The sequence below is a fragment of the Babylonia areolata genome, chromosome 9 (assembly GCF_041734735.1).
Source record: "Babylonia areolata isolate BAREFJ2019XMU chromosome 9, ASM4173473v1, whole genome shotgun sequence".
Lineage (NCBI taxonomy): Eukaryota > Metazoa > Mollusca > Gastropoda > Neogastropoda > Buccinidae > Babylonia > Babylonia areolata.
The window spans coordinates 48841352-48851351 of record NC_134884.1 but is presented as its reverse complement, the minus strand read 5'-3'; the positions used below and the strand labels follow the sequence as shown (position 1 = coordinate 48851351).

At 39.4% G+C, this 10000-nt stretch overlaps 1 protein-coding gene across 1 annotated transcript in view; it reads left to right on the top strand.

The window, feature by feature from the left end:
- The first annotated feature begins 1048 nt into the window (after positions 1-1048).
- Positions 1049-10000, top strand: part of LOC143285561 (putative Na(+)/H(+) antiporter nhx-9) — a 73635-nt gene continuing 64683 nt past the window's right edge. The window contains exon 1 of the mRNA XM_076592948.1: positions 1049-1448. Within this exon, the coding sequence (XP_076449063.1) occupies positions 1196-1448 (253 nt within the window). The 5' untranslated portion in view covers positions 1049-1195. The remainder of the gene's footprint in view (positions 1449-10000) is intronic.

The window sequence follows — 10000 nt, the reverse complement described above, 5'->3', positions numbered from 1 at the left end:
ATTTATATCCCCTGTGTAGAACCTGACAGACAGATTTACAGACTGACGACAGACACACAGACAAATATACAGACAGTTGACAGACAGACTGACGACAGACACAAAGACAAATATACAGACAGTTGACAGACAGATTGACAGACTGACGACAGACACACAGACAAATATACAGACAGTTGACAGACAGACTGACGACAGACACACAGACAAATATACAGACAGTTGACAGACAGACTGACGACAGACACAAAGACAAATATACAGACAGTTGACAGACAGACTGACGACAGACACACAGACAAATATACAGACAGTTGACAGACAGACTGACGACAGACACACAAATATACAGACAGTTGACAGACAGATTTACAGACTGACGACAGACACAAAGACAAATATACAGACAGTTGACAGACAGATTGACAGACTGACGACAGACACACAGACAAATATACAGACAGTTGGCAGACAGACTGACAGACTGACAACAGACACACAGACAAATATACAGACAGTTGGCAGACAGATTGACAGACTGACGACAGACATTGACAGACTGACGACAGACACAAAGACAAATACTGATACAGACAGTTGACAGACAGATTGACAGACTGACAGACGCACAGACAAATATACAGACAGTTGGCTGACAGAAAAAAAAGTGTCCACCCTCCTGGTAAACACACTAGGTTTCAGTTCCGTCTTGATTCATTATATTCCCCCCCCCCCCCCCCCCCCCCCCCCCCCCCCTCCAGAAATTATAATTTAAAAAGTATTCTTGATAGTTTTTTCCACGTCTACTCTTTCTTGGACTCGTCAGTTTACTATGTCGGTAGGCCGCACCTTCCTTTCACAGGTGGGTGACAAAGCTTGCCGCATAATTAAGTCGTTGCGTCAGAGACACTGAAAAGTGTCTCAATACTCTCTGCAGCTGTGACAAATACTTTTGACGTCACTGCCGATCTCAGGGTCAATCGATAGCAGAGCACGAGGAGGCGGCATGAACTCTCCTCTGCGCCTGCGCAACGTCCTTTCACCCCGGAGGTGGTCGAGTCTAGCAGACGAGAAGTCGTTTCAAAAGTGGGGAGTGGTGGAACGCCTCCACTCGTGATCAAATGTATCTTGTCGCCTCTGCTGATGAAGAAACGTGGCAGATAAGTATGGATGGACTAGTGGATTGTATACGCTGATGTTTATGAGCCTGAAAATGGGGTGGTTAGTGTTAAAAAGATCTCCAATGGCGACCGGTTTTCTCGTAGCTTCAGTCTGTGTTCTCAGCCTCTCCGTCGGCTCCGTTGATTGTGGTGATGAAACACAAACAGGATCGGAAACAAACAGCAACGAAACGGAGCGTTACCAGTTAGTTACCTGGGACTTCCACCATGTTGAAGTACCATACGTTATATGTCTGTGGATTCTGCTGGCCAGTCTGGCAAAAATAGGTGAGTGATATTAATTTTCACGGAGGGGTTCGTTTTTTTCTTTCTCTTTGTCCTAGATCTTGCCCAGCACACAAAGAACAGTTGTACCTGTTGCCTGTGTTGGTTACAGCTGATTGTAACCTCAGCAAACTAACGGGCCAAACGAGTTCAGATTCATTTCCAAATACCACACTTTTCAGATAACATTTGATCGGAATGTGATTCTACACAAGAGAAATGTACCTTTTTAGTTTTAGAGGTCGTCTTTAATGCCTTGATCATTCGCCTTCAGTGCAAATCGTTTCTTAGGAACAAAGAGAACTGCTGCGCACAATGACAAGAGAACACGCCACGGCAAACTTTTTCGATTGACAAAGGCAAAAATAGTAAATGCTTGTGAAAACGAAGAAATTCGTCGAGCTGTTTGGCTTGTGAGGGGATATGGAGTCCAACGCAGTTCATTGATTGACAGAGAAGGATCGATATAGCGGCTTTTCACTTTGAATCGGTTGATTTATTTTGACTCACGCCGATGATTGATGCGCAGTAGGAAGGAAAAACTGCCTGGTATCGAGATAGCCTTGGAGTCCAACGAGTGGATAAAAGTGGAAACTGGTGTGATCTTAGGGCTGGTAGAACAGTTATTGGCAGTTTTGATGGACATGGGTTGATTTCAGCAGAGAGTGGGATGTGATGGAGTCACAACAAAAAAGTTTTCTTTTGAGGCTGGAGCCCCCGCCCCCCTTTACTCTGTTTTTCTCTCACAATATCACATACACAAATCACACATACACATAATACATGTATCCGGATAATTGTGTGTGTGTGTGTATATATATATATATATCTTCACAAGACAACTGCCACCCCCCTACACCCACACACACACACACACACACACACACAATTGAAGACGAAGAACCATACGCACACTACACACACCAACAGTTAATCAGTTAATGTGTCTGTGTGAGTGAGAGAAACTGAAAGTGTGTATGGTTGTGTGTTGTGAAAATATATAATTTCTAACTTAATATTTTATCAGATTTGCAAGATGGTACCGTTTTAGATGAATAACTCAATAAATTTCATTTTCTGAGTTTCTGTTGAATCTTTTTCAGCTTAGTTCACTTCTCTGCAAAATACTTTACTGTCTGCTTTAACTTAGTTTTAAGCAGTTATAACAGAACATTTAGTTAGTGACTGACATCAGTTGGATTCTCTGTTGATTTGTTTTGTGTACTAACTTGTATTGACTTGTGTGTACTAACTTGTATTGACTTGTGTGTACTAACTTGTATTGACTTGTTGTGTGTACTAACTTGTATTGACTTGTTGTGTGTACTAACTTGTATTGACTTGTGTGTACTAACTTGTATTGACTTGTTGTGTGTACTAACTTGTATTGACTTGTTGTGTGTACTAACTTGTATTGACTTGTTGTGTGTACTAACTTGTATTGACTTGTTGTGTGTACTAACTTGTATTGACTTGTTGTGTGTACTAACTTGTATTGACTTGTTGTGTGTACTAACTTGTATTGACTTGTTGTGTGTACTAGCTTGTATTGACTTGACAGACAAGGCATCTCATCCACCTACTCATTGAACTTGGTTTTGGTTTTTTACTTTTTAGAGTTGGTATATGATTTATACTCAGTGAACTAAACAAACAAACATGTATACACAATTATAATACTTTCACTTTATGTCCTATCTTTCAGTTATAATGTAATATACATGTGTACAATTTTTTGTTCAAAACATTGACATGATCTGTTAGTGTTTTTTTGGGTTTTTTTTTTAAACATTTGGTTATTTTTGTCATCATTTGTTATACTAAGATGACATTTCTTTTCAGACATTCTGTGCATGAACTTTAAATGACATAATACTTTGATTATTAATAAGCCTTTCATTACACAGAAAATGAAGATCACATAATGATATATATCATTATATGTGCCAATTGTTAAACAGTTCAAAAAACTTTTTTTTTTAAGATCCAGCCTGTCCATTTTTAAAATTCAGTTTTACCACTTCCAGGTTATTGAAAAGAAATAATTATATCTGACAACAAACAACAAACAGGAACAAGCATTTGACAAACAGCTTAGGTGGCATTGCCAAGAACAGTCTAACAGTGCAGGACAGACAGTTCTGTGCCCATTCCACTGTCTGTTATCACACTGATCCCTCATTACTACATCGGGGTGACAGGCATATACATCACACTGATCCCTCATTACTACACTGGGGTGACAGGCCTACACATCACACTGATCCCTCATTACTACACTGGGGTGACAGGCCTACACATCACACTGATCCCTCATTACTACACTGGGGTGACAGGCCTACACATCACACTGATCCCTCATTACTACACTGGGGTGACAGGCCTACACATCACACTGATCCCTCATTACTACACTGGGGTGACAGGCCTACACATCACACTGATCCCTCATTACTACATTGGGGTGACAGGCCTACACATCACACTGATCCCTCATTACTACACTGGGGTGACAGGCCTACACATCACACTGATCCCTCATTACTACATCGGGGTGACAGACCTACACATCACACTGATCCCTCATTACTACACTGGGGTGACAGGCCTACACATCACACTGATCCCTCATTACTACACTGGGGTGACAGGCCTACACATCACACTGATCCCTCATTACTACACTGGGGTGACAGGCCTACACATCACACTGATCCCTCATTACTACACTGGGGTGACAGGCCTACACATCACACTGATCCCTCATTACTACACTGGGGTGACAGGCCTACACATCACACTGATCCCTCATTACTACATTGGGGTGACAGGCCTACACATCACACTGATCCCTCATTACTACACTGGGGTGACAGGCCTACACATCACACTGATCCCTCATTACTACACTGGGGTGACAGGCCTACACATCACACTGATCCCTCATTACTACACTGGGGTGACAGGCCTACACATCACACTGATCCCTCATTACTACACTGGGGTGACAGGCCGACACATCACCTACAGATCATAGATTACAGTACTAATATGTGCAGCTTGAAAAAATAAGGGGCGGAGGGGGCTGGGGGGTGGAGGGGTTGGGCAAAGATTTTCTGGGAAATCAATGGGAGACAACTGAAAAACAGTCTAGGGAGTGGGTTGGGTCAGACAACTGGAGATTTAAAAAAACCCAACAACAGCATAGATTAAATCCCGGAAGTAAGACGAGAGACACTGATGACACTGTAGGTGACGGAAGCATGAGAGGTAATCAGATATTCCAAAGGACCATGCAGTAAAAACCATTGATTCTCTTGCTACTGCAGGCAGAGATGTTGCTATGCAGACAGACTTGACAGATTTAAAATCTGTAATTTATCTGAAAGTTCTACCAACCTGTACTGTTCTGAAAATAGAAAAATAAAACAGACAGCATGCAAATCAAGAATTTTTTTTTTTTAGAAATAAATAACAATGCTTAGAAAAATATTATCAACACGTAGATATAGATGCTGACTAAGACAGGTCAGTAGATCAATAGACAGTTGTATCTATTCATAGATATCAGAAATCAAATGATTAGTTAAAAAGATTAAATGGTAAATAAATTTGTATTGGAACAGTAACAAGAAATGATAATATGGCCAGTGGGAGACAGTAACAAGAAATGATAATATGGTCAGTGGGAGACAGTGATAATATGGCCAGTGGGAGACACTAACAAGATTTGATGATATGGCCAGTGGGAGACAGTAACAAGAAATGATAATATGGTCAGTGGGAGACAGTAACAAGATATGATGATATGGCCAGTGGGAGACAGTAACAAGAAATGATGATATGGCCAGTGGGAGACGGTAACAAGATATGATAATATGGCCAGTGGGAGACAGTAACAAGAAATGATAATATGGTCAGTGGGAGACAGTAACAAGATATGATGATATGGCCAGTGGGAGACAGTAACAAGATATGATGATATGGCCAGTGGGAGACAGTAACAAGATATGATAATAATTAATATGGTCAGTGGGAGACAGTGATAATATGGTCAGTGGGAGACAGTAACAAGATATGATAATATGGCCAGTGGGAGATAGTGATAATATGGTCAGTGGGAGACAGTAACAAGATATGATAATATGGCCAGTGGGAGACAGTAACAAGAAATGATAATATGGCCAGTGGGAGACAGTGATAATATGGTCAGTGGGAGACAGTAACAAGATATGATAATATGGCCAGTGGGAGACAGTAACAAGAAATGATAATATGGTCAGTGGGAGACAGTGATAATATGGTCAGTGGGAGACAGTAACAAGAAATGATAATATGGCCAGTGGGAGACAGTGATAATATGGTCAGTGGGAGACAGTGATAATATGGCCAGTGGGAGACAGTAACAAGAAATGATAATATGGCCAGTGGGAGACAGTGACAAGAAATGATAATATGGCCAGTGGGAGACAGTAACAAGAAATGATAATGTGGCCAGTGGGAGACAGTAACAAGAAATGATAATATGGTCAGTGGGAGACAGTGATAATATGGCCAGTGGGAGACAGTAACAAGATATGATAATATGGCCAGTGGGAGACGGTAACAAGAAATGATAATGATTCCACAGGTGACTAAAACTTAGTCTTCATAGTAATCCCAAAATTGAAATTTAAACAGCATGGATGCTGCACCACATGCTTGAAGTACACACTGGATGATGTAGGATGTGCTATAAAATTTCTTCTCTTTTTTTTTCTTTTTTAAAATTTTTTTTACAATGAATGTTAAGTCCAGGCCTTGATCAGTTGATGTCTTTGTTTTCAACAAAGAAAATGAAGAAGTGTCAAAATCAGCCTTGGCTTAACTTTTCAGCTGAAAAACTGATTCTCACTGTGTAGAGAGGTAGAGCATATGGGGACTGTGTTGTGTGTGTATACATGTGTATTTGTGTGAAAAGCTGTGGTGATATCTATCAACATATCTAGATCTAGACATGTATCTGTTATTCCCTTAATATATTATTTTCTTCGCTTATGTGTGATGGAGTGACCACTGATGATTTGTTTTGAACTCTGTAGAAACAGAGAAACTTTATTATTTATTTGATTTATTAATATTATATTATCTTGTGTATTAAAATAATAAATTAGTGTTAATGTGGGGGAAAAGGAGCATTATAAAGCTTCATCTGTCTGTGCAAGTATAATTTTTGGCTGTCCTTGCTAAAAGCATCGTCACATGCCCATATTATTTTATATAAAATGTATTTCAAAAAGGATAAAGTTTGGCTCAAATTAAGCTCACAGGTCACTTTCAAATTTTCTGGATTTCATGCATTAATTATCGTAAGCTTGTCTGAGTAAAGAGCAAGCCAACGGTATTAGAGCTGACAGAAAACTTATGACAAATGCAGCAAATCAATTAATTATTTACTTACATTTAATCATTTATTTTTGTGCTGAGGTGAGCACTCAGAGTTAAAAGCTGAATATTCCAAGCTGTCACATAATGAGAGAAACTGAACGTGGGCAAGTTGTGTGTGTGTGTGTGTGTGTGTGTGTGTGTGTGTGTGTCCTCCATGTGTGTGTGTGTGTGTGTGTGTGTGTGTGTGTGTGTGTCCTCCTTCATGTGTGTGTGTGGACCTATGTTGTGGCGTGGTGCCACCAGTTGTCAGGTGTTGCCTTCTCCATTTTCAACGAAAAATCATATAATGTATATTTGTGGGGTTTTTTGTTTTTGTTTTCTGTTGTTGTTTGTGTGTTTGTTTTCATCATTTCATGTGTGTTTCTATTATATCAGTGTTGGTGTGTATGAATGTGGCATCTCTCATTTCTGTTTTTTTCACTTTTTTCTTCCTCCATTTTAGATTTTTTTAAATTTTTTTTTAAATAAATCTGTAGTGACCTGTTTAAATGTAAAGTGTGATTGACTGATTCATTTCAGATGAACATGAAGAAGAATGTTACTAAACCAAAGGTGGGGTTTTCACTTTTCTTCCTTATTCTTATAAACATTTGTGAATTTAAATCATCAGTTTGGTATTTTGAATTAAAACAGGAAGGACAATAAATTGATATGGGTGATTCAAAGAAAAGAAAGAAAGAAAGAGAGAAAAATAAATCTTAGAAAAGAGACAAGACAAGACAAGACAAGACAAAATCTTTATGAGAGAGAGAGAGAGAGAGAGAGAGAGAGAGAGAGAGAGAGAGGTAAAATCACATACATAAACAAGATATATATTAAGATTATTAAAAAAAAAAAAGAGAGAAAAAAGAAAAGAAAAGAAGACTGATTAAATTCATTCATGAAATATATTGAAATAAACAAATAAACGAACAAATACATGATAATTAAACAAATAAGCAGATAATACTCAGTATTAAATAATAGATATAATACATTATTAATAGAAATAAATTGAACAAGTAAACTGACTTACAAATTCCAAAGAAGCATACTATAGTAAACAAGAGAGGCAAGGCCTTCAAGACTCACTTGTGATACACTTAAAAAAAATGCAAGCTTTTTATGTATGGAGTATAATTTCAAAATGTAATGTTTAAGATGAGAAAGATCAGTTTAACTTTAAAGCAAATTAACTCCCCTAGCATTAATTACAGAGTAATTTCCCTTTTTTACTATCCGCACCAAAACGTTTGCAAAATAAACAAGAGAGGTAAGGCCTTCAAGACTCACTTGTGATAAATTAAGTCCCCTAGCATTAATTACAGAGTAATTTCCCTTTTTTACTATCTGCACCAAAACGTTTGCAAAATAAATAAAAATTCCATGCTTAGCAAAAGAAGTTCCTGTTTGAACAAAAAATGATAATGACTCCTCTTGTTGTTGTGTCAGAATAAGAGGTCAGAGTGCCAAGTTTAGAGAATACAAAAAAATATAAATATAACAGTAAATGCAGTTTGCATATAATTAGGCTTCTTTTTTTATTATTATTTTTTTTTGTGCCCATCCCAGAGGTGCAATATTGTTTTAAACAAGATGACTGGAAAGAACTGAATTTTTCCTATTTTTATGCCTAATTTGGTGTCAACTGACAAAGTATTTGCAGAGAAAATGTCAATGTTAAAGTTTACCATGGACACACACACACACACACACACACACACACACACACACAGACAACCGAACACCGGGTTAAAACATAGACTCACTTTGTTTACACAAGTGAGTCAAAAAGCAAACAAACTAGCATTAATTACAGAGTAATTTCCCTTTTTTACTGTCTGCACCAAAACGTTTGCAAAATAAATAAAACTTCCATGCATAGCAAATGAAGGTCCTGTTTGAACAGAAAATGATAATAATGACTGCTGTTGTTGGGTCAGAATATCAGATCAAAGTGCCAAGTTTAGAGAATACAAAAAATATAAATATAACAGTAAATGCAGTTTGCATATAATTAGGTTTCTTTTTTTAATTTTTTTGTGCCCATCCCAGAGGTGCAATATTGTTTTAAACAAGATGACTGGAAAGAACTGAATTTTTCCTATTTTTATGCCTAATTTGGTGTCAACTGACAAAGTGTTTGCAGAGAAAATGTCAATGTTAAAGCTTACCACGGACACACAGACACACACACACACACACACACACACACACAGACAACCGAACACCAGGGTAAAACATAGACTCCCTTTGTTTACACAAGTGAGTCAAAAAACAGAATAAAGTGAATCAGGGGGAAGAAAGTGAGCTCATTGACCAGTCTTGCACATTGTTTGACTTTGGGTGCTGGCTGGACAGGTGTACATTCAGTGTTGGCTGTACATGCAGTGCTGGCTGGACAGGTGTACATTCAGTGCTGGCTGGACAAGTGTACATTCAGTGCTGGCTGGACAAGTGTACATTCAGTGCTGGCTGTACATTCAGTGCTGGCTGGACAGGTGTACATTCAGTGCTGGCTGTACATTCAGTGCTGGCTGGACAGGTGTACATGCAGCGTTCCATCAGTGCTGTGAACTCCGCTTCAACTTTTTTTTCGCTGAGGGCTGACGAGTGGAGTGTGGAGAAAGCGTGATTGGGGCTCAAGGAGGCTTAAAAGGCCGCCAGGGGTGGGAAGGCCATTGACGTCAGAGACCGCTAATTCAACAACAGCCAGAGCGCTCTCTCTCTCTCTCTCTCTCTCTCTCTCTCGCTCTCTCTGTGTCTAGTTCTCTGTCTCTCTCTCAGTTTTGCAAGCACTCTCTTCATGTCTGGGTATGGGTCTCACTCTCTCTCTCTGTCTCTCTCTCATTGGCTGGCTGCCTGTGAGTCTATGTCTGTCTGCCTCTCTCTCTCTGTGTCTCTGTCTCTGTCTCTCTCATTGGCTGGTTGTCAGTGAGTCTATGTCTGTCTGCCTCTCTCTCTGTGTCTCTGTCTCTCTCTCTGTGTCTCTGTCTCTCTCTCATTGGCTGACTGCCAGTGAGTCTGTGTCTGTCTGCCTCTCTCTCTGTGTCTCTGTCTCTCTCTCTCTGTGTCTCTGCCTCTCTCTCTGTGTCTCTGTCTCTGTCTCTCTCTCTCTCATTGGCTGACTGCCAGTGAGTCTATGTCTG